At 44.1% G+C, this 26585-nt stretch overlaps 1 protein-coding gene across 1 annotated transcript in view; it reads left to right on the top strand.

Annotated features, from left to right (window-relative positions):
- The window catches only part of LOC124011437 (E3 ubiquitin-protein ligase Midline-1-like), a 43480-nt gene that overhangs the window by 6245 nt on the left and 10650 nt on the right, over positions 1 to 26585 (top strand). Inside the window, exons 2-3 of the mRNA XM_046324813.1 lie at positions 9772 to 10543; positions 26231 to 26326. Coding sequence (XP_046180769.1) covers positions 9830 to 10543; positions 26231 to 26326 — 810 coding nt within the window. The 5' untranslated portion in view covers positions 9772 to 9829. The remainder of the gene's footprint in view (positions 1 to 9771; positions 10544 to 26230; positions 26327 to 26585) is intronic.

Raw genomic sequence — 26585 nt, 5'->3', positions numbered from 1 at the left:
TACAGCAGCTTTCTGCTGGTTAATTCATTTATTTGTTTATTCTATTTTAAGTTTCAGCTGTTCTGGGACAACAAGCGTGGGATTATAAAATGGCATCCTTTGTATGGGATCTCCCTTTTTCGATCGTCCCATTGTACCGAACTGAAAGGGAAATCTCTCTCCACATATTATTGAACAAGGGGTGTTTTGTTTGGCTACCCCAGCTACACACATTCAGTAGGAGACACAACCCAATGTCAATATACTGTAGCTTGAAGGCGTTAACCAATCTTCAATCAAATACTTTCCCTTTTTTGTCTCAGAGCATCTGCTCTTTGCACCCTTATACTGCGTATTGTCTCGCTCTTTCATCTCTCATCCACTCTTCATGAAGTGACTGTTTTTAGAAACCGGAGAGAAAAATGATCTGTTTCAATTGTTACAGATCAAAGATAGTGAAAAAGCCACAACCTCTAGTAACCGAGTTGAATTAAAGATACAACCAGTACCTCCACACACAGACAATATATCCAGAGAGACCGAATGGGATATGCACAGTGCTCTAAATCAGGGGTTGTTCAACTTTTTCAGCCTGGGACCCAAATAAGAAATTCAATGTTATCCTGGGACCCAAGCTCATGAAAACTTGTCACCTTTTTGAGGGCCTTAACTGAGCAACATATTTCAGTGCCCCCCCCCTCTCTTTAAAGAAGAGATATTTTGGGGGGTTTTAAAGGTAATTTCCTGCAATATTACACGTTTTGCCATGGGCATAGAGAAAATGTTTGTTTTTTAAGCAATTTTTCTGCAAATTGACACATTATGCCATGGGGGCAGAAAGAATATGTTGCCATTTCATAACAAATTGCATGCAATTCTACAAATTTTGCCATGGGGAAGAGATATATATTTTTTTGCAGTTTTGCAGCTAATTTCATGCAACTATACACATTACGCCATGGGGCAGAAAGAATATGTTGCAATTCCATAACACATTTCATGCAATTCTTCAGATTTTGCCATGGGGAAGAGATGTGTATATATATATATATATATATATATATATATATTAATATCTATTATAATATATATATTATAATATATATGTATATATATATTTTTTAATGTTTGCAGTTTTACAGCTAATTTCATGCAATTCTACACATTATGCCATGTTAATATGATATTAGAGTGAGTGTGCAAAACAAAATCAAAGGGGCACGTGCCCTGCGTCAGTATTCGGTCACGATAACTACACGTTCGGCAAAACTGCTGATGCACAACAACATTTCAAAAGTGCACCATGTGTTCTACTATTTGTCATGCAGGTGAAAGAGGACCCAAAAGCGACTTGGCGAAAACAGAGTCTTTAATCCAGTAAAGTAAATACAAACAAAAAACACAACTTTCACTCGAAATGACGAGGACAAACTGGAGACTCGATCTTGAACAGCAGGTGAACAGCAGGTTGCCTCGGGAAGGCACTTGAACCAGACAGACTCAGACACCTGCTCACCACGCAGCATCTGAGGAAAACACGACACGACAGGGCGATACACAAACACAGCACGGTGAATTCTAGACAAGGAACCGACAGGACAGGAACGGAACACAAAGGAAGAAATAGGGACTCTAATCAGGGGAAAGGATCGGGAACAGGTGTGGGAAGACTAAATGATTGATTAGGGGAATAGGAACAGCTGGGAGCAGGAACGGAACGATAGAGAGAAGAGAGAGCGAGAGAGTGAGAGAGGGAGGGGGAGAGAGGGATAGAAAGAGGGAAAGAACCTAATAAGACCAGCAGAGGGAAACGAATAGAATGGGAAGCACAGGGACAAGACAAGATAATAAATGACAAAACATGACAGTACCCCCCCACTCACCGAGCGCCTCCTGGCGCACTCGAGGAGGAATCCTGGCGTCAACGGAGGAAATCATCAATGAGTGAACGGTCCAGCACGTCCCGAGACGGAACCCAACTCCTCTCCTCAGGACCGTAACCCTCCCAATCCACTAAGTATTGGTGACCCCGTCCCCGAGAACGCATGTCCATGATCTTATGTACCTTGTAAATAGGTGCGCTCGACAAGGACGGGAGGGGGGAGGGAAGACGAACGGGGTGCGAAGAAAGGGCTTGACACAGGAGACATGGAAGACAGGATGGACGCGACGAAGATGTCGCGGAAGAAGCAGTCGCACAGCGACAGGATTGACGACCTGGGAGACACGGAACGGACCAATGAACCGCGGAGTCAACTTACGAGAAGCTGTCGTAAGAGGAAGGTTGCGAGTGGAAAGCCACACTCTCTGGCCGCAACAATACCTTGGACTCTTAATCCTGCGTTTATTGGCGGCTCTCACAGTCTGTGCCCTGTAACGGCAAAGTGCAGACCTCACCCTCCTCCAGGTGCGCTCACAACGTTGGACAAACGCTTGAGCGGAGGGAACGCTGGACTCGGCAAGCTGGGATGAGAACAGAGGAGGCTGGTAACCCAGACTACTCTGAAACGGAGATAACCCGGTAGCAGACGAAGGAAGCGAATTGTGAGCGTATTCTGCCCAGGGGAGCTGTTCTGCCCAAGACGCAGGGTTTCTGAAAGAAAGGCTGCGTAGTATGCGACCAATCGTCTGATTGGCCCTCTCTGCTTGACCGTTAGACTGGGGATGAAACAGAACTCCCTCCAAAACTCCCTCCAAAACTGTGACGTGAATTGCGGGCCTCTGTCTGAAACGGCGTCTAACGGGAGGCCATGAATTCTGAATACATTCTCGATAATGATTTGTGCCGTCTCCTTAGCGGAAGGAAGTTTAGCGAGGGGAATGAAATGTGCCGCCTTAGAGAACCTATCGACAACCGTAAGAATCACAGTCTTCCCCGCAGACAAAGGCAGACCGGTAATGAAGTCTAGGGCGATGTGAGACCATGGTCGAGAAGGAATGGGGAGCGGTCTGAGACGACCGGCAGGAGGAGAGTTACCCGACTTAGTCTGCGCGCAGTCCGAACAAGCAGCCACGAAACGGCGCGTGTCACGCTCCTGAGTCGGCCACCAAAAGCGCTGGCGAATAGACGCAAGAGTGCCTCGAACACCGGGATGACCAGCTAACTTGGCAGAGTGAGCCCACTGAAGAACAGCCAGACGAGTGGAAACAGGAACGAAAAGGAGGTTACTAGGACAGCGCGGCGACGCAGTGTGCGTGAGTGCTTGCTTAACCTGTCTTTCAATTCCCCAGACTGTTAACCCGACAACACGCCCATAAGGAAGAATCCCCTCGGGATCAGTAGAAGCCACAGAAGAACTAAACAGACGGGATAAGGCATCAGGCTTGGTGTTCTTGCTACCCGGACGGTAAGAAATCACAAACTCGAAACGAGCGAAAAACAACGCCCAACGAGCTTGACGGGCATTAAGTCGTTTGGCAGAACGGATGTACTCAAGGTTCTTATGGTCTGTCCAAACGACAAAGGAACGGTCGCCCCTCCAACCACTGTCGCCATTCGCCTAGGGCTAAGCGGATGGCGAGCAGTTCACGGTTACCCACATCATAGTTGCGCTCAGATGGCGACAGGCGATGAGAAAAATAAGCGCAAGGATGAACCTTATCGTCAGACTGGAAGCGCTGGGATAGAATGGCTCCCACGCCTACCTCTGAAGCGTCAACCTCGACAATGAATTGTCTAGTGACGTCAGGAGTAACGAGGATAGGAGCGGACGTAAAACGTTCTTTTAGAAGATCAAAAGCTCCCTGGGCGGAACCGGACCACTTAAAACACGTCTTGACAGAAGTAAGAGCTGTGAGAGGGCAGCAACTTGACCGAAATTACGAATGAAACGCCGATAGAAATTAGCGAAACCTAAAAAGCGCTGCAACTCGACACGTGACCTTGGAACGGGCCAATCACTGACAGCTTGGACCTTAGCGGAATCCATCTGAATGCCTTCAGCGGAAATAACGGAACCGAGAAAAGTAACGGAGGAGACATGAAAAGAGCACTTCTCAGACTTTACGTAGAGACAATTCTCTAAAAGGCGCTGTAGAACACGTCGAACGTGCTGAACATGAATCTCGAGTGACGGAGAAAAAATCAGGATATCGTCAAGATAGACAAAAACAAAGATGTTCAGCATGTCTCTCAGAACATCATTAACTAATGCCTGAAAAACAGCTGGCGCATTGGCGAGACCAAACGGCAGAACCCGGTACTCAAAATGCCCTAACGGAGTGTTAAACGCCGTTTTCCACTCGTCCCCTCTCTGATGCGCACGAGATGGTAAGCGTTACGAAGGTCCAACTTAGTAAAGCACCTGGCTCCCTGCAGAATCTCGAAGGCTGATGACATAAGGGGAAGCGGATAACGATTCTTAACCGTTATGTCATTCAGCCCTCGATAATCCACGCAGGGGCGCAGAGTACCGTCCTTCTTTTTAACAAAAAGAACCCCGCCCCGGCCGGAGAGGAAGAAGGCACTATGGTACCGGCGTCAAGAGACACAGACAAATAATCCTCGAGAGCCTTACGTTCGGGAGCCGACAGAGAGTATAGTCTACCCCGAGGAGGAGTGGTCCCCGGAAGGAGATCAATACTACAATCATACGACCGGTGAGGAGGAAGGGAGTTGGCTCGGGACCGACTGAAGACCGTGCGCAGATCATGATATTCCTCCGGCACTCCTGTCAAATCGCCAGGTTCCTCCTGAGAAGTAGGGACAGAAGAAACGGGAGGGATGGCAGACATTAAACACTTCACATGACAAGAAACGTTCCAGGATAGGATAGAATTACTAGACCAATTAATTGAAGGATTATGACATACTAACCAGGGATGACCCAAAACAACAGGTGTAAACGGTGAACGAAAAATCAAAAAAGAAATAGTCTCACTGTGGTTACCAGATACTGTGAGGGTTAAAGGTAGTGTCTCAAATCTGATACTGGGAAGATGACTACCATCTAAGGCGAACATGGGCGTAGGCTTCTCTAACTCTCTGAAAGGAATGTCATGTTTCCGAACCCATGCTTCGTCCATGAAACAACCCTCAGCCCCAGAGTCTATCAAGGCACTACATGTAGCACCCGAACCGGTCCAGCGTAGATGGACCGACAAAGTAGTACAGGATTTTGATGGAGAGACTTGAGTAGTTGCGCTCACCTGTAGCCCTCCGCTTACAGATGAGCTCTGGCTTTTACTGGACATGAATTAACAAAATGTCCAGCAACTCCGCAATAGAGGCACAGGCGGTTGGTGATCCTCCGTTCCCTCTCCTTAGTCGAGATGCGAATCCCTCCCAGCTGCATGGGCTCAGACTCTGAGCCAGAGGAGGGAGATGGTTGCGATGCGGAGCAGGGAAACACCGTTGATGCGAGCTCTCTTCCACGAGCCCGGTGACGAAGATCTACCCGTCGTTCTATGCGGATGGCGAGAGCAATCAAAGAGTCCACATCTGAAGGAACCTCCCGGGAGAGAATCTCATCCTTAACCACTGCGTGGAGTCCCTCCAGAAAACGAGCGAGCAGCGCCGGCTCGTTCCACTCACTAGAGGCAGCAAGAGTGCGAAACTCAATAGAATAATCCGTTATGGACCGTTCACCTTGGCATAAGGAAGCCAGGGCCCTAGAGGCCTCCCTACCAAAAACTGAACGGTCAAAAACCCGAATCATCTCCTCTTTAAAGTTCTGGAACTTGTTAGAGCAATCAGCCCTTGCCTCCCAGATAGCTGTGCCCCATTCTCGAGCCCGGCCAGTAAGGAGTGAAATGACGTAAGCAACCCGAGCTCTCTCTCTAGAGTATGTGTTGGGTTGGAGAGAGAACACAATCTCACACTGCGTGAGAAAGGAGCGGCACTCAGTGGGCTGCCCGGAGTAGCAAGGTGGGTTATTAACCCTAGGTTCTGGAGGCTCGGCAGGCCAGGAAGTAACAGGTGGCACGAGACGTAGACTCTGGAACTGTCCAGAGAGGTCGGAAACCTGAGCGGCCAGGTTCTCCACGGCATGGCGAGCAGCAGACAATTCCTGCTCGTGTCTGCCGAGCATGGCTCCTTGGATCTTGACGGCAGTGTAACGAGCGTCTGAAGTCGCTGGGTCCATTCCTTGGTCGGTTCCTTCTGTCATGCAGGTGAAAGAGGACCCAAAAGCGACTTGGCGAAAACAGAGTCTTTAATCCAGTAAAGTAAATACAAACAAAAAACACAACTTTCACTCGAAATGACGAGGACAAACTGGAGACTCGATCTTGAACAGCAGGTGAACAGCAGGTTGCCTCGGGAAGGCACTTGAACCAGACAGACTCAGACACCTGCTCACCACGCAGCATCTGAGGAAAACACGACACGACAGGGCGATACACAAACACAGCACGGTGAATTCTAGACAAGGAACCGACAGGACAGGAACGGAACACAAAGGAAGAAATAGGGACTCTAATCAGGGGAAAGGATCGGGAACAGGTGTGGGAAGACTAAATGATTGATTAGGGGAATAGGAACAGCTGGGAGCAGGAACGGAACGATAGAGAGAAGAGAGAGCGAGAGAGTGAGAGAGGGAGGGGGAGAGAGAGGGATAGAAAGAGGGAAAGAACCTAATAAGACCAGCAGAGGGAAACGAATAGAATGGGAAGCACAGGGACAAGACAAGATAATAAATGACAAAACATGACACTATTGTAACTCTCAACAGTAAGTAGAACCCCCTCCAACCCCCCCATACTTTAAAAAAGGTTGCTCTACATGTTACTTAGGACCATATAACTCACTCACAGTTAAGGCACATTTAGCTGAAAGTGATAAAGTTGCCTTAATGGTAAATCAAACGGTTAGGTTTCAACTCGGTATGAAGATAGTGTAGCCTCTTCTTCATTGGTTGTACCAGTCCCAACCTGGCTGCAATTGCCAAACCGGCAACATTTAACTTTCTCAACCCAAACCTGCCTGAGGCACCATTTTAGTTACAACAGAAAGTGTTAATGCCTTGAACGTTACTAAATGGAGAGTATTGTAATTCTACTTGTGACTCTATCAGGCATATCAGCACACTAACATAACCCCACACAGTATTTTATTGATCTTAAAGGTTCAGACTCAGTTCAACTACTAACCCTTGTTAGGCCCTTTGGGAAGGTCATCACAGTCTATTTTTCACAGAGGTCAATAGGAAGAAGAGTAGTAGTAGACTAGTAGTAGTAGACTAGTAGTAGACTAGTGTCTACTAGTAGTAGTAGACTAGTGTAGTAGTAGACTACATGTCATAAAATCTTACGCAAATATTGTTTTGCATATCTGTACGCGTACCCCTCAGTGTACACAATGTGCTTTCCTCAGATCTGAAATTCACACCGTATTTTAATGACACGCGTGTAACATCTGTTATTCTTCTGACACCTATCCCTGAAGGGATAGAGAAGACAATACCCTCTCCCTCACCCCCTCTCTGCCCCTCTCTTCTCTCCCTCCATCCCTCCCGCACCTCCACTGTGAGGTCCGACAGATTGCAGTGTCACTTTTTGTTTGTGTGAAGTGGGATCTGTCCACAGAGCTAACCGCTCTAGTGAACCGCTAACTTTCCTGGAATTACCCAGACAACTCTGTCTGGGTAATTTGTGCCTCTGTTGTGCCTCTGTGGCTCCTGTGAAACACTGGTCGGCAGCTACACTAGACGACTCCGTGTATTCAGTGTGTGCATGAGGAGGATAAGGGATAAGCAGACAGCAGAGCGATGTCTGCTGTGGACCGGTGTTCCACCCCGCTGTGTCTTCATGCTCAGGGCTCTGTCCTCTGAGCTCCCTGCTGCCTGTGTTTCTGATTCGGGCTCTTCAGCTTCTGTGGCTCGTCCTCCTCCTCAGCAGAGATGCACGGGAGCGAGAGCCATCAGTGGTTACTGAGTGGGTAGGCTAAGAGGGGATCAGTGTGCTAAGGAAGGGAAATGACCATGGTAAAGACTGACGGGGCCTCCACTTCATATCAAATCTAATTGTATTGGTCACATACACGTGTTCAGCAGATGTTATTGCGGGTGTAGAGAAGTGCTTGTGTTTCTAGTGCAGTAATATCTAACAAGTAATTTCTAACAGTTTCACAACATATACACACAAATCGAACTAAAGGAATGGAATTAAGAATATATGAATATATAGACAAGCAATGTCAGAGTGGCATAGACTAAGATACAGTAGAGGAGAATAGAATACATATGAGATGAGTAACGTAAAATATGTAATCATTAGTAAAGTGACTAGTATTGCATTTGTCAAAGTTCTTACTTGCTTTGGACTTTTACCAGGGGAATATATTCAGCGGTTTCGCGGTTTATCTGGTGTTAGTAGGTTGAGGGCAGACATGGCATACTTCAATACCGTACACCGAAGTCAAGGGACCGATCTCGTCGCTGAGTTCAGGGAAACGATTGGGTCACTGCAGTTGTCTCTGCCATAGCCAAGTCATTGTTACTATGGCGCGTGCTACCCTTGATTTATTCAGTTCTGTATCAGCTCAATCATTCTAGGCAAGTTTGGTGTACGTGTTTAAAACGTACAACTTATTACACATTGTATGATCCGTAACAATGAATGTGTTTGGTCACCACAGCTTCTGTCCGATGCCCGAAGGTTGACGCATTCTGCAGTTGACATTCAGAGAACTCACTGTCCCCGATCAAAGGAATTCAGCAATGATTCCATACTAAATAAGAAGACTTGTGTCTGTCACAGTTCCAGAGGGGTCGGGGAGTGGCGTTGCTTAGCAGTCTAGTCCCACTTGGAACTAGGTCAGAGAGATGAAAGAGTACCGTATTCGCTGGACACACAAGTACAGGAAACAGTGACATCTGTTGAAAATGCTGCACTCGGGGACATCCCTGGAAAAACGGCTTTATTAGAGGAAGGTTTATTCTCTAGCGTTGAAGGGTTATTGACATTAGACTTTGAAGAAGGGTTCAAATTGAACCATTCAATACATCAGGTCAGTATTACCATGGTCAAGTAAAATCACATAATGGTTTTGGGTAGCTGTAAAATCATTACATTTCCTGGTAGACAGGTCCTGTTTCCTGTGCTCTGTTCAGCATCAGTTTATTGAAAATCATTTGCTCCTTGCTGTACTCGGCCAACCTGATGTCTGAGGGTACATTTTCACTGCCGCAGGACTGAGAGAAGGGCATGGCGTCGGGAGAGTATTGGCACCCGCCACCTCAGACAATGGCATGGGTGTTTAGTTGACCTGTCTCAACGGCATTGTGGGGGAGCACATTTCAGTTCTCTGTTCTGATGAGTGATTATCTGCATTCAGCATCAAATGGGGATTAGATAACCCACCTGGAGGCCTACAAAAAAGGATATGCAAATGTATATTGCCAAATGTATTGAGTTGTGTAACCAGGTTTTCAGGTAGAAGTAAAAAACATCCCTCCTTAATTGGTTTTGACAAGGGTTCTGGGTCACCGTCAGTCAGTGTGTTACAGCTTGCCGTTACCGAGACAGACGTTTAACATAAATTGTACTCCTGTACTCTGTTTATTAACGTTAGACAATTAAGACACATAAATAAAGGAAACATAAAATAACAGAAGAGACTTTTGCTTTGTTATATCTATGACCTCAACTTTTTTAGCATCACCCATATGCTGTGGATATTGTAAACACTACAAGCTCTGACAGGTCAACACTCCACGTTTTTGTTGAATTCATTTTCATTGAAGTACGGAATCGGATGAAAAGGGACATGATCAGTCAACTTCAGATAATCATTCACGTGTATTTATGTAAATGGTTCATTTCACCCCAAACTCTTTCTGTCCATCTCTCCAGATAGCTGAGCAGTTACCCTGGATTTCGCTGACACCGCGCCTGAGTTCCGCTTGAGAGGATGGAAGCGCTGGAGTCAGAGCTGACTTGCCCAATCTGCCTCGAGCTCTTTGAGGACCCACTGCTCCTGCCCTGTGCCCACAGCCTGTGCTTCGGCTGCGCCCATCGCATCCTGGTATCCCACTGTGCCTCCAACGAGCCCGTCCAGTCCATCGGAGCCTTCCAGTGCCCCACCTGCCGCTATGTCATCTCTCTCAGTCCGCAGCGTGGCCTAGAAGGACTGAAACGCAACGTCACCCTCCAGAACATCATCGACCGCGTCCAGAGGGCTGCCTCCTCCGGCCCCCTGGCCCTGCAGCCCCACAGCGGGCCCAACTCCCCTAGCGAGGACGCCGGGCGATTCGCCCTGGCCCTGGTCCCCGCCTCCACCGCCATGACCAGCCCCGGGACGCCGCCCAGCCACGTGCAGTGCCAGTTCTGCGAGCAGGACCCGCCGCAGGATGCCGTCAAGACGTGTGTGACGTGCGAAGTGTCATACTGTGACGAGTGCCTGCGTGCCACGCACCCCAACAAGAAGCCCTTCACGGGCCACCGTCTGATCGAGCCCATGTCGGACTGCCACCTGCGGGGGCTACAGTGCCTGGAGCACGAGGAGGAGAAAGTGAACATGTATTGCGTCACCGACGAACAGCTCATCTGCTCTCTGTGCAAACTGGTAGGAAGACACCGAGACCACCAGGTGGCGGCCTTGAGCGACCGCTTCGAGAAACTCAAGGTAAGGGATGACTTTTTGATTTTATGCATGAACCTGGTCGCTATTCTGTTATTGGTGGATATGTTGTTTTGAGGAGGGCAGGAATCAGAACTGCTGTGGATAATCTGTGTGATCGGGTCATGAATTAAAAGCGAGAGGTGAGGAGCTGCGGAAAGATATGTGTGATGTGAAAAGAGAGAGAAAGTGAGATGCCTTATTGTGCACGTAATCATAGGTATGACTTTGTAAGTGCAATGTTGTGGTGAAGAAATACAGCTACTATATTTTGCTTTGAGTGCACTACAATGCTCACTAACTATGTAGCCTAGATTTCCAACAAAAATGATGTTATCATCTTTTTGTTTCATCATTAGCGGAGCGTCCTAATCATACAGTTAGTACAAGTACACCCAAAATGCCAAGAGGGTTTCTCTGCATCTCTCCTGTGCAGGCAGTGTGAAAATAGGGGCTTATTAATGATGGGGAAGATGGCTGCCTACAGAAGGTTGAGGTGAAACAGTGGTAATCGCTCCGTTTGGTGGGGGTTGGTTTAATTGAGTGTGACTGGTAGGTCGTGTTAGAGGCTGTTAGGAAGGGCCCACTGGGAGATGGCAGGGTATTACCCCATCTCTGCAGGACACATTAAGACCGGAGTTTGATTTGTGAGAAGGCCATGTGTGATCACTGATTTTCAGTTTGGCATCTTTTGCAATCAGGTCCATCTCTCGTGTGTATGTTGATTAAGGGGTCTAGAAAGGTGTTCTGATTACAGAAGTAACACATGAAGTCCAAATTGTAACTATTATCAGTGCTTCATTTCTAAATCGGGAGGTTCTGAAACAAAAAGTGAGCGCGAGAGGGGGGTGACCTGGGGGGCTCTGAGGTTATGAAACATTATAAAGTTTTATAATAAAGCATTGCATGCAGATCATCGTATTTGCCTAGTAGAGCAGTAGAGTAGAGGCACTTGCAGAAGTTGCACAAATGGGGCCATTTTTTGTAGCCCCTGGTCCGGGAAGAATGTGTGCTTTTTAAAAGCATTTCATGCAATTCTACGTCATTTGAAGTGAATGGTGACTTTAGCAGAATATTTTTTAATACCGCACAAGTTATAGACATTACAGACTACTTTGACACGGACAAACTGATAATCTGAGATTAATAAAAAACTTCCTTGTCTTGAATCCATCCAAAACCTAGGCAGTAGGTGTGTGGACACACACAAAGGCTGCGTTTATACAGGCAGCCCAAATCGGATCTTTTTTTTCTTCACTAATTGTTCTTTGACCAATCAGATCAGCTCTGAAAAAGATCTGATGACCAGTTAGTGGGAAAAATATCACAGCCTTATTGTACAATATGAGGACGAAATTATAATCCTAAAAAAGCTGTCCAGTTTCACTGACTCTGTTATGCTGGTGAATGAGGACCCAAAAGCGACTTAACGAAAACAGAGTCTTTATTCCAGTATAAGACAAAAGTAATAATCCTGGATATAACAAGGAGAAAACAAAACAGGAAAAACTTAAATCCACTCGTAGTAGCGAGGACTGACTGGAGACTCGACCATAGACTGCAGGTTGCTTAGGGAAGGCACCGACCGTAGCAGACTAAGACACCTGCTCACACGCAGCATCTGAAGAAGACAAAACACGACAGGGCGAGACCAGGACACAGAACAGCGAACATCATACAAGGATCTGACAAGGACAGAAGCGGAAAACAAGGGGAGAAATAGGGGCTCTAATCAGAGGGCAAAATAGGGGACAGGTGTGAAAAGAGTAAATGAGTGAGTTAGGAGAATGAGGAACAGCTGGGAGCAGGAACGGAACGATAGAGAGAAGAGAGAGAGGAGGGAGGGGGAGAGAGAGGGATAGAAAGAGGGAACGAACCTAATAAGACCAGCAGGGGGAAACAACAGAAGGGAAAGCACAAGGACAAGACAATATATGACAAAACATGACTGACTCACCCAATGAGCCACAGCTCACTCACCGGTCATGGACAATGATCTGGTGTCAACAGCCTATCTCTCTATTGTTTTACTTTGTAAACAATGCTGTTTACTCAACAGGCCCATTTGGAAGTTGACAAAATATGTTGCTATCCTACAGACATATTCTCTTTTCAGCAGGAACCATTTGCTTTACAAAACATATGCTCTCCTGCGATTGTATTTGAAATATTGTGAAAGGTCTGTTTTGGCTGCATGCTAATCGCTGACAGATTTGCAGAGCTTTCCTGAGGCCAATCCACTCATATGCTATTTATTTAAATGACGTAAATTTATGTAAATGACGAAGTGCAACGCTGGGGAGGCGATAGTATCTCTCTCTCTTCACAGCAACGTTTACAATTACCAGGCTACAATTATCTGCCCCCTATTTAATTTGAATTTTTACATTGCGAATGGTGTAAATAATGTTTCATACCAGAATCGGTAGGATACAGCATACTGGCAAAAGTGAAAGGTGCCGGATCCTATTCCGGCAGGATCTGGGCCAAATTAAGCACGGACTATTATGTTCAGTGTGTATTGCAAAGAAATGATCGTGCCACGAGAGGTGGGCTACCGGATCCTTGCAAAACTGAGAGGTGCTGGATCCTATTCCGGCAAGATCCAGCTTAACTGAAGCACTGGCTTTTAGTTTTTCAGAGATATGAACCATTGACAGAGTTTTTCATTTATTCTACACTACAGTGTCTTTCTGCCTCACTTCTATATTATGTGTGCATTACGACAGACAGATGCATTCATATTAAGGTCAGTGAATCTCCCAATTTGTACACTGAATACTGTCATGGTGGTATACATGCATTTCTCACGGATCTTCTGCGCTTAAAGGGCATTGCACATTGCACACATGAGCAAACCAGAGGACTCACAATCATGTAAGAATGCAAGGACCGGTTACCGTTCTGCCTCCCAAGGTGAGTCCCAAAAAATGCCGCCCCCCCCGCAAAACTAGAATGGGTACCTGGGTGCATGATTATAGACTTGCTCTGAGGCTTTGGGGTTCTTGGTTATAACATGGAGATAATTCATGATGCAGTGACAACGCAATACCACATGTAGGCACTGCAATTGTAAGATAAACACATTTCAACCTACTGTAGAGGAAGAACCTGCTGATGCATGTCCAGTGAAGTAAAATTTGTTTTCGGAGTAATATTCTCAGTGTTGAGAATCCTTTATAGTTTCCCAATTTGACTCCAGTAACAATTAAGCAACGGAATGCAAACATGAGCTTTTCTTAAGTCCAGGTAGCCCCTCCTTGTAAGGGTAGACAAAGCTTGGATGTAGGTCACTACTACCAGAGCCCTTTGCACCACACCATAAAAAAATTAATACAGTATTGATTAGATTTTAAAACTTTGCTCATGAAAGAAAACATTAAGGATCATTAAAGGTGTACTAATATTAGGCGGAGCTGCCTAACGATTGACGGGAAATTACTGTCCTTTGATTGCCATATTTTCAGCGGTGGCAGTGGGCCTCTGTGAAAGGGCTAGGTCACTGTGGCTACACCCTTTCCGTTTGGGAGATAAAATGACCATTTCACGGAAACGTACAGAGAGAGGAAATGGTTCAAAATATCATCAGAGATCCATGGATCTGGGTCATAGAGGAAGCTCTGATCTAACAATGCAGAATGATGATAAACTTGTAGTAGCTAAGCAAAGACCTTTGACTGTCGTCTGTCTTCCTCCCTTCCCCAATGGCACAGCTCCTGGCTTGGCCACAACTCATCACTTTTACTCAGCCCCAGTGCAACTTGTTCCTCCACGCCCTGGAGTAATCGAGTCCCACTGTTACACTGTCATGACCCTTTGCCTACAGCCTTGCTTCCATCTACGACTGGCCATGCAGAAGACTTTGTGTCTCAAGGGTCTAGGCCAAGGGACTGACCACAGACAACACAAGCATTGACAAGTGTTATCATGTACAGTGTGTTATGCAGCATTATGGGTTGCATTTGGCACAACTGGCAGAGTAGTGTCAGGAGAAACGTTACGTTTATCATGAGCATATAGTGATATAAATGATTTTGTATACATTTGATGTCAACAAAACTAATGGCACAAACTCACATGGATCCTGCAACTTTCCCATATGGTGTACACATGAAGGCCTGGAGTCCATTAAGTGACACAAAATAGCTCAAAATTGCTTGCCTTTCTCCGTAAACAAAATCACTGAGTTTATATCAGACAGAAACAGCTTGGGAAAATGAAACGGGAGAAACGGAGAACTGAGGGAGACGACGAGAAGGTTGACACACGTAAAGATGCGGAGAACGAGATGGCACACAAACGAATACTGAGACAAGATACACAAGCAAGACAGACACATTAACAATAAAGCAGAATTTGAATTGGCAATATCGGAGAAGTTGATGTACAGTCAAATCAAATCAAATCAAATCAAATCAAATCAAATTTTATTTGTCACATACACATGGTTAGCAGATGTTAATGCGAGTGTAGCGAAATGCTTGTGCTTCTAGTTCCGACAATGCAGTGATAACCAACAAGTAATCTAACTAACAATTCCAAAACTACTGTCTTATACACAGTGTAAGGGGATAAGGAACATGTACATAAGGATATATGAATGAGTGATGGTACAGAGCAGCATACAGTAGATGGTATCGAGTACAGTATATACATATGAGATGAGTATGTAGACAAAGTAAACAAAGTGGCATAGTTAAAGTGGCTAGTGATACATGTGTTACATAAGGATGCAGTCGATGTTGTAGAGTACAGTATATACATATGTATATGAGATGAATAATGTAGGGTAAGTAACATTATATAAGGTAGCATTGTTTAAAGTGGCTAGTGATATATTTACATCATTTCCCATCAATTCCCATTATTAAAATGGCTGGAGTTGGGTCAGTGTCAATGACAGTGTGTCTAGGGCTGTTACAACATTCTGTATCCTCTGCTCAACAACCAACAATGTCTTACGGTCTCACTTCAGTATTCAACTTTTGCACAGGCTGGACAAACGTCAAAACTCGACAGCTGTGTTTAGATATTAAGTCCGACTGGTTAAGGTAAGGGTTAAGGCTTGGGGTAGGGTTAACCCTGTGAGACCCAAGCATAAGCCTCTAATTATGGGTTAGGGTTATTTTTATTAGTTTTTTTACTTCAAGTTTGTAGAACAATTTTGATGAAAAGTTGCAAAAATGTACCACTGTGATAGGTAGGAAGAATTTGTGTTCACGAAGAAAACTGTAAAATTCTATAAAAAACACAAAAAAAATGTACCAAAAGCATTGACGCGCTGGTGCATGTCCCGTGGGTCCTGGTGGTATGATCTTTGACCCGCGTAACGTTCTCACTCATCATTATTGATGATTCTGTTACAAGTTCTAATGATGGTGAGTGGAGGAGTCAAGCGCAGAGTGCAGGTAATTCAGTACGTGGATATTTTATTCCATAGACTGTGGAACCACGACATGCAAAACACCAGGGCGCATGAAACAACCCGTCCCAAAATACAACGGACTAAAAACTGTCCTGAAAAATACTGATAACACTCAGACATAGATAACAGGAAACAAGCCCGCACAAATACCCAGCAGGCCTAGTGCCCTTAAATAGCCTACAAACAAACACTAACTCAAAACAGGTGTCCCCAATTAAACCCAATAAACAGAAACAAACTGAAAGGGAATCGATGGCAGCTAATAGGCCAGCGACGACGACCGCCGAGCGCCGCCCGAACAGGAAGAGGCACCATCTTCGGCAAGATTTGTGACAGATTCATTCATGATTATCCGTAATCATGTTAGCATCCACATTAATGTAGAATTGTTTAGAAACATGTTCTATTCTCATTTACAATATAAATGACTCAAAAATGACACAAAACGTTAACTACCATATAATTCTGTTTTTACATTTTAAAACTTTTATTTCACCTTTATTTAACCAGGCAGGCTAGTTGAGAACAAGTTTTCATTTACAACTGCGACCTGGCCAAGAATAAACCAAAGCAGCTCGACACATACAACAACACAGAGTTACACATGGAATAAACAATTATACAGTCAACAATACAGTAGAAAAAATCTATATACAGTGTGTGAAAATGAGGTAAGATAAGGGAGGTAAGGCAATAAATAGGCCATGGTGGCAAAGTAATTACAATATGCCAATTAAACACTGGAGTGATTGATGTGCAGAAGATGAATGTGCAAGTAGAGATACTGGGGTGCAAAGGAGCAAGATAAATAAATAAATAAATAAATACAGTATGGGGATGAGGTAGTTGGATGGGCTATATTACAGATGGGCTATGTACAGGTGCAGTAATCTGTGAGCTGCTCTGACAGCTGGTGCTTAAAGCTAGTGAGGGAGGTATGAGTCTCCAGCTTCAGTGATTTTTGCAGTTTGTTCCAGTCATTGGTAGCAGAGAACTGGAAGGAACGGCGGCCAATAGAGCAATTGGTTTTGGGGGTGACTAGTGAGATATACCTGCTGGAGCGCGTTCTACGGGTGGGTGCTGATATGGTGACCAGTGAGCTGAGATGAGGCGGGACTTTACCTAGCAGAGACTTGTAGATGACCTGGAGCCAGTAGGTTTGGTGACGAGTATGAAGCGAGGGCCAGCCAACGAGAGCGTACAGGTCACAATGGTGGGTAGTATATGGGGCTTTGGTGACATAACGGATGGCACTGTGATAGACTGCGTCCAATTTGTTGAGTAGAGTGTTGGAGGCTATTTTGTAAATGACATCGCCGAAGTCGAGGATTGGTAGGATGGTCAGTTTTACGAGGGTATGTTTGGCAGCATGAGTGAAGGATGCTTTGTTGTGAAATAGGAAGCCAATTCTAGATTTAATTTTGGATTGGAGATGATTGATGTGAGTCTGGAAGGAGAGTTTACAGTCTAACCAGACACCTAGGTATTTGTAGTTGTCCACATATTCTAAGTAAGAACCGCCAAGAGTAGTGATGCTGGACGGGCGGGCAGGTGCGGGTAGCGATCGGTTGAAGAGCATGCATTTAGTTTTACTTGCATTTATGAGCAGTTGGAGGCAAGGGAAGGAGATGGCATTGAAGTTCGTCTGGAGGTTGGTTAACAGTATTCAAAGAATGGCCAGAAGTATACAGAATGGTGTCTTCTGCGTAGAGTTGGATCAGAGAGTCACCAGCAGCAAGAGCGACATCATTGATGTATACAGAGAAGAGAAGATTCCCTGTGGTACCCCCATAGAGACTGCCAGAGGTCCAGACAACAGGCCCTCTGATTTGACACACTGAACTCTATCAGAGAAGTAGTTGGTGAACCAGGCGAGGTAGTGATTTCAGAAACCAAGGCTGTTTAGTCTGCCGATAAGAATGTGGTGATTGACAGAGTCGAAAGCCTTGGCAAGGTCGATGAATACGGCTGCACAGTAATGTCTCGTATCGATTGCGGTTATGATATCGTTTAGGTACTTAATGAATATGATGTCAGTTTGGTTGTCATCTGGGACATTCTCATCAATGATAGGATGATATGAACTCTACAGTGGAAAGTCTGCACATTGTAGTTATCGGAGTCACATGGAATTGTTGTTCAATTTAAATGTTTGAATATAAAATTATTGGTGAAGTGATGAAATGTAATTTTAGCTTCCAAATGAGAGATTTGGGTTTTCATAAGGTTTGGGCTCTGCTCAATCAGTGGCCTGCCCCTGTGAAGAGACATTGGTTATAAAAATTTTCAAACACACCCTTCTCGCTCCACTATATAAAACCTTGACAAAAATGTAACCTCATGTTCTAAGTACGTGAGGTCTGCAGCCTCTGCGTTAAAAGGACTAACATGTCAACTACAGAACTACGCCAACATTAGCATGAGCTTTGGTTGCGAATGGTATGAACGTTGAACTCTTATTCACTACAGAAGTAATTCCTCCTAGCCGTTGAGTTAGCAACAGCAGCTGCAAACACGGGCTAGGAAAGAACAGACAGAGTGCCCCATCTACCACACAACGACATTACTACAACGTATCCAATTGACCACCAGAGACATTTTTCAAAGGACAAAGGACTCTGTTTGGCAACACGGCCTTCCATCTACCACCAACCTACCGAAGCGCAGCTCAGAGTAAATATTTATCGCATTTTCCTTTTCCAAATGGGCGGTAATATAGAATGCATAAGATACTGTATTTACGATAGCACAGCTTCTCCCTTTGTCCCTCAGTCTTCCCGCTCTTTCACTCAAACCCAGCCCCTTTTCTTTTGTGTAACCAGCTGTCATATCTGTTCCGCCCGCTAGGGACGTTTTCCTTATGAGGTAATTTGTAATCAAGGTATAATTAATTCTGTGTATATGTAATTCTGTGTGATTAGTTAGGTATTTAGTAAATAAATAATTAAACTCAATTTTGCATTGCTGATTCAACTTGTTAGCCAGGGTTCGTGAAGATAACCAAGAATTTACAACTTTCAGATGAGACTGAATTAAGGTGACGATTAATATTGTCTGCTATTGATTTATAATATTACTAGGTCTTTAAGAGTTTACTCGGAAGATAACAGCTCTATAAATATTATTTTGTGGTGCCCCGACTCTTTAGTTAATTACATTGACATGCTTATTAATTACGGAGAAAGGATTTTATAGAATAGCATGTCATATCACTTAATCCGGCATAGCCAAAGACACGACAATGGCTACCAACATATGCTTTTGTAGGGGAACAGTGTAGTCTCAGTCGAGTGGACAGGTCTCTAATTTTTCAGAGGCTACTAATGCCAAAGGAATCATACTGACACACAACAAATGCAACTAAGAGATAAATATGGGTCGAAGGAAATGCATATAGTGTTTGACATCATTTTTTAGTGTAGGACCTTTATATGATGCGATATAGGTAGCGTTGCATTTTTGCAACTGTGGGTCTAAAAAAATGTACTGGTTAATTCCGACTGTTTAAGGTAAGGGTTAAGGTTTGGGATAGGGTTAAAACATACCAAATGCAAAAGAGTGCCTAGCACTGGGATTCAAACCTCGATCCTCGGAGCCGTAGCTTGCGGTTCAAGCCCTTCCTCTATCCTAATCCACAACGCCCTATCAAGCCGCGAGCCTACTAGATGGTAATAGGTGCTCACATTGCCCCCAGTGGATCGCATCCAAGGCATCTCCCGACGTCCTGGGAACCTGGACAAACGTTGAATACTGAAGTGGATCTAGTGTGACCTGGCTGCAACAACAGCGCTAGAGGGAGTTGTGATGTGTGATGACCCGGTAGACATTTTTCAGAGGATTAGACTGCTCGTTCAGGGACACCCGGACACAGAGTGAGCAGGAAAACAACGTCCCACCTGCCTATCTGGAAAGAAACAGTGGTGTAGCAACAGTATAGGATAATCGGTCTACTCCCATGACATCACTCCCTGAGGCTAACTATGTCTAACATCATTGAATGTCAGTGATAAACAGGGATAGAACATGTTTCTTCTTATTCCCGAACAGAAGCCTGTTGCTAAGAGATGTTTGGTATTGTGTTATGTTATAATGGTGGAAGGGGCACTGATATGATAGATCTTGGGGACCATTGTCTGCTAACTTTGATTCATTTTTCAAATCAGTGTCTGACCAGCAAATCCAGGTATATGCTTGCAGGTAATGAAATGCTAGGCAAAGCACAACAACCAGCCTAGTTGCCCTCGTATAGAGGACGCAGAAGAAGTTATGTCACACGCCATGTTTTATCAGTGACCTTGTTTACAGTATAAAAGGTACAGGACCTGATGCACCATAGCAGTGATTCATTCATTTTACTCAGGGGTGTGAAGAGGGTAGGCCTCCTAGGACTCACACATCTTAGGGGGGCTGTTGTGGGATGCTCGCGTCGGACTATGGGAGAAGGAGAAAAGGGCAACGTTGTGATCCTGGTACTCCTGAGTCATGCCGTTCACAAAGGCAAACATTGGAGTAGAAATTGACACCCCAAAAGGTTCATACTTACAAATATATAACACTTTTGTTATTTCCAAGCCACATATACATTATAGGTTGACCATTGCATTAAGATAAAAAAACAGCCCTGCCTGTCCTCAGCTCTCTTTATGCTATGGTAGTGTCAACAAAATAGTGTTTTAGATGCCTTTGGTGCTTCCTCCAATATAGATATGATCAGATATTGAACTGTAAAAGTTTTTCGGGGATCTTGGAAGGTCAAGTTGAAAGAAGCCATTGAAATCTTGCTTAGTGGTAGCTTTCTCTTGATTAGATACAGATGTTGAAGGAAAGACGTTGGAATGTATTTCCTTTGTAGAACTCCCTGCAACTGCCTTCAATGTCATCTGACCACACTCAGGAGTAGCCCACTTTGTTTTTAGAGAACTGTATTTAAATCTCCAAAGTTTCCATATACCCTGCCACTAATGATCAGGGATTTCTCCAAGTTTGACATGTTAACTTCTGAAATGTGGCTAGTGATATTCCGTAATGAAGAGAACTAGTGTATTTGGTAAATGGATACAGTAGGCTGTCATTTCATCTACTACATTATCTCCTGCTGTGAGAACATTCAAAATAGAAACTAAGGATTTAGGCATTCCATCCGTTGTATTTGCATTTTGGTTTTTAAAAACAAACTATTTGAAATATCTATAAATAGGACAATTGCATTGAGTTTATGTTCAACCATGTTGTAATTTGTATTTTATTTCACCTTTATTTAACCAGGTAAGCTAGTTGAGAACAAGTTCTCATTTACAACTGCGACCTGGCCAAGATAAAGCAAAGCAGTGCGACACAAACAACAACATAGAGTTACACATGGAATAAACAAGCGTACTGTCAATAACACAATAGAAAAAAAAGAAAGTCTATATACAGTGTGTGCAAATGCGTGAGGAGTTAAGGAAATAAATAGGCCATAGTTGCGAAGTAATTACAATTTAGCAAATGAACACTAGAGTGATAGATGAGCAGATGGTGAAGTGGAAGTAGAAATACTGGTGTGCAAAAGAGCAGAAAAGTACATAAAAACAATATGGGGATGAGGTAGGTAGATTGGGTGGGCTATGTACAGATGGGCTATGTACAGCTGCAGGTTGGAAAGCATACATTTGGTTTTACTAGCGTTTAAGAGCAGTTTGAGGCCACGGAAGTAGTGTTGTATGGCATTGAAGCTCGTCTGGGGGTTTGTTAACACAGTGTCCAAAAAAGGGCCAGATGTTTACAGAATGGTGTCGTCTGCGTAGAGGTGGATCAGGGAATCACGACATTGTGGATATATACAGAGAAAATAGTCAGCCCGAGAATTGAACCTTGTGGTACCCCCATAGAGACTGCCAGAGGTCCGGACAACAGGCCCTCCAATTTGACACACTGAACTCTGTCTGAGAAGTAGTTGGTGAACCAGGCGAGGCAGACATTTGAGAAACCAAGGCTGTTGAGAAACCAAGGCTGTTGCTGATAAGAATACGGGGATTAGAAATCCATGGCTTAAAAACAGTGTCCATGTATGCCGATGACTCAAGTTTTATGTTAAGTCCGCAAGCTAGATCCCGGCAATATCTCATCGATGACTTTTCTTGTACTCTCTGGACTAAAACCTAATTATGATAAGTGTACAATATTACGTATTGATCCTTAAAAAAATACAACTTTTACATGACCTTGTAGCTTGCCTATAAAATGGGCTGATGGTGAAGTTGACATACTCGGTATTCATATTACAAAATATATAAATAAGCTCTCCACAATGAATTTCGATAAGATACTTGTACAAATAGACAAGATCCTGCAACCATAGAGAGGTAAGTACCTGTCTATTTATGGAAAAATTGCCCTGATGCACTCCTTAGTCAAATATCTCCGTTTACTCACTTACTTATGGTGCTGCCTACTCCTGATGATTTGTTTTTCAAATCATACGTACAAACAATATTTTGCGTTATCTGGGACGCTAAACCAGGCAAAATAAAACGAGCCTATCTATATAATGAATATGAATTGGGTGGGTTGAGATGATTAAATATAAAAGCACTAAACCTCTCTAAAAGCTTCACTCCATTCAAAAGTTTTCTTTGAACCCTAAGTCGTTCTCAAGTGGATTAGTAAGAAAGCTCATCCATTGTTTAAAAATGGCCTTTTTGCCTTTGTGCAGATTGCCGTGTCTCATTTTCGATTAATTGAAAATGATACTTTGACAAAAGTATCTGTCTTTTTCAAACAAGCATTGCAGAGCTGGCTACAATTTACATTTCATCCCCCTGAAAAGATAGAACAAATGTTACAACAAATATTATGGCTGAACTCAAATGTGCTGGTTGATAAAATACCTGTATTTATGGGAAAGTTTTGAAAAAGTTTTGTTTGAAAAGGGTATTTTGTTCTTAAATGATATTGTAAATTGTAATGGTAGAGTTAGGTCCTTCATGGAGATATCAGAATTGTACGGGAATGTCTGCTCAATCCAAGAATACAACCAATTGATTACAGCATTGCCCCAAAAATGGAGGCGGTGGGAGGCAGCTGGAGGAGGTAGGGAACTGGTCTGTCTGCCCAATATAAAGGATCAAAACTGGAATAAAGGAATATAAAGGGGAGGGGCTGTGGGAGGGCTCTCGAATGGTTGAGGGACAGCTATTGGGGAACTGTGGGGGGATCTTGGAGGGTTCGGGTTTCACAAGATTGTGATCATGAAAAAGGAAACTATGGCATATATTTTATATCACTATCACGCACCCTCACACATAAAGATGGCTCTGTTGTGGAAAGACTGATACATGTTTGATAGTGTCTTGTTTGTCCTTCATGTTGTAATACTTTAATGTTACCCCTTCCTTGCGTTTTGCTGTAATAAATCATTGTAAAATTAAAGAAATTCAAATAATACGGTGATTGACAGAGTCGAAAGCCTTGGCCAGGTTGATGAAGACGGCTGCACACAGTACTGTCTTTTATCGATGGCGGTTATGATATTGTTTATTACCTTGAGTGTGGCTGAGGTGCACCCATGACCAGCTCGAAAACCGGATTGCATAGTGGAGAAGGTACGGTCATTGATCTGTTTATTATCTTGGCTTTCGAAGACTTTAGAAAGGTACGGTCATTGATCTGTTTATTATCTTGGCTTTCGAAGACTTTAGAAAGGTACGGTCATTGATCTGTTTATTATCTTGGCTTTCGAAGACTTTAGAAAGGTACGGTCATTGATCTGTTTATTATCTTGGCTTTCGAAGACTTTAGAAAGGTACGGTCATTGATCTGTTTATTATCTTGGCTTTCGAAGACTTTAGAAAGGCAGGGCAGGACGGACATAGGTCTATAACAGTTTGGGTCTAGAGTGTCACCCCCTTTGAAGAGGGGGATGACCGCGGCAGCTTTCTAATCTTTAGGCATCTGCGACGATTCGAAAGAGAGGTTGAACAGAAGCCGGTGTTGACCGGGGTTGGGTAGCCAGGAGGAAAGCATGGCCAGTCGTAGAGAAATGCTTCTTGAAATTCTCGATTATCGTGGATTTATCGGTGGTGACAGTGTTATCTCAGTGCAGTGGGGAGCTGGGAGGAGGTGCTCTTATTCTCCATGGACTTTACAGTGTCCCAAAACGTTTTGTAGTTAGAGCTACAGGATGCAAATTTATGTTTGAAAAAGCTAGCCTTTGCTTTCCTGACTGACTGTGTGTATTGGTTCCTGACTTCCCTGAAAAGTTGCATATCGCTGGGATTATTTGATGCTAGTGCAGTCTGCCACAGGATGTTTTAGTGCTGTTCGAGGTGAGTCAGGTCTGGAGTGAACCAAGGGCTATATCGGTTCTTAATTCAAAATTTTTTGAGAGGGGCATGCTGAGGAAATGACTTTTAAAGAACGACCAGGCATCCTCGACTGATGGAATGAGGTCAATATCCTTCCAGGATACCCGGGCCAGGTCAATTAGAAAGGCATGCACGCTGAAGTGTTTTAGGGAGCATTTCACAGTGATGAGGGGTGGTCGTTCGACCACAGACCCATAACGGACGCAGGCAATGAGGCAGTGATCGCTGAGATCCTGATTGAAAACAGCAGAGGTGTATTTGGAGGGCAAGTTGGTTAACATCTATTAGGTGCCCGTGTTTATGGATTTTGGGTTGTACCTGGTGGGTTCCTTGATAATTTGTGTGAGACTGAGGGCATCTAGCTTAGATTGTAGGACTGCCGGGGTGTTAAGCATATCCCAGTTTAGGTCACCTAACAGAGCGAACTCTGAAGATGTGTCTCCTGCCTAATATGAGTCTTTCCTTTTACCACCATAGACATTTCTTTACTCCATACAACCAAAGGTCTTTCAACAGAGGTCTTATCCACATGATTTCTCTCTCAGTGAATCTCATTTACACTATCAACACATTCACAGACAACAGGCTTGGATCACCCCAACATTGTCATACATTATTTATTGTCCAATAGCTTCAAGATATGTAACAGATGCTTCTTTCACATTTCTTCTGATACTCTGATTTATTCTGACCTCCTACTAGGTGAATAAGAATAAAATACATATTAAATATCCTCCTCAACCCAGAGCTTGTGTCCATTTTAAACTCAGTGAGTAGAGACTATGAGCTATAAATACATGAGATCAAGAGTAATTTCTCCTGACCCTAATACACATTTACAACAGGGACATTTTAATTAATCTTCTCAGGAATGTGGGGGAAAAATTCCATTGTATTAACGTCAATTTCAATCGGCCATTAGATTTAACACGCCGAGGAGAACATAATGGAGGGAGTCACATGGGGCATACTGTTTGACCCCTTAGTTGGTGACTGAACTACGGTTTTGGTTTCCAGTGATACCTATTCAACATGTCCATTCAAGCAAGAAGACACGCTAGTAGTCCTTGTAGTATTGCTGTTTTCCTCCATGGGTTCAGTTATATTTACACCCCCGTTGATCATGCCATCCCCTATTGTCCTTAATGTGTTTTGTTTTTGTGTGTCATCATCGTATTAAGGCCATCCATTAGACTGGTAAGCCCTCCCACCCTTATTCTGCTGCCTGGCTCGTCTGTAGTTTACGCTGTTAACCCATGGGGCAACTCCATTTAATCCCTACTGAACATCACATTGTGGCTTAATATGGTCGGTTTGGCAATAATATGATAGAATGATGAAATAAAGAAGACAGGATTTTTTTATTGGCAGAATAGGAAGGGGGGGGAAGGGGAAAAAACGTCAGGAAGAACAGCTTACATAAAGACTTTGATAGGTAGATGGGCTGTCAGAGGAGCTTTTGATGCTTCATTTGCCGATCGGGGGGGGGGGGGTTTATGCATGACGTTTTTTCCCCCAGAGTGGCTCAGGCTCTGCTAGTCCTGTTAGGCTGTGAGTCCTGCTCAGAGACTGACTGACCGGGATGAGGCGGTATCGGGACGAGGACAGGGGCAGCGCCCGGAGGTTCGTGTCCAAATTGTCCAAAGAGCGAATGTGACAACTGTGGATGAGATTTTGGAAGGGGAGGAGGAGGAGGAGGAGGATAGGGAGGGAGGGAGGAAGAGAGGGAGGAGGAGGAAGATGCTTCTCCGTTTTGGCTTTATGATTTTGCTCTCTCTAAAACAGAAATGTAGGACCTCTGACACCTTTTGATCAGCTTGGTTTTGTGTTTATTGTCTCTTGAAAGTATGGTAGGTTGATTTTCAGACAATAACTGTTGTTTTCTCTTCTGTCTTCAATAGTAATTTCCTCTTTCTTTTGCAGCAAGCGTTGGATTCCAACCTGAGTCATTTGGTCAAGAGGAATAATGAGTTGGAAGGGTTGATGGGAAAGTTGATCCAAACCTGTCAACATGTAGAGGTGAGCGCTCTGTCACTGACCATGCTATGAGTTCCGAGATGCGTGCATGTGCAAGAGGCATGCTGTAGTCAGTGTAGTGCATGTGATGCAAGCCCAATTAACTAACTGCACAGTATGTCGTTCACCTCAGAGAACTACAAACTTTGTAGATTTTTGTATAGTTTTCTTTCAAATGATGATTTCCCTGGCATGATTATGCTAATGTTGTCATGTCATCATGAAGTGGTTTGTGTGGCAACAGATGCTCCTGTCTCCGCTT

This window comes from Oncorhynchus gorbuscha, linkage group LG23 (assembly GCF_021184085.1).
Source record: "Oncorhynchus gorbuscha isolate QuinsamMale2020 ecotype Even-year linkage group LG23, OgorEven_v1.0, whole genome shotgun sequence".
Taxonomy (NCBI): domain Eukaryota; kingdom Metazoa; phylum Chordata; class Actinopteri; order Salmoniformes; family Salmonidae; genus Oncorhynchus; species Oncorhynchus gorbuscha.
The sequence above is the reverse complement of the archived record's forward strand: the minus strand, read 5'-3'. Positions and strand labels throughout refer to the sequence as shown.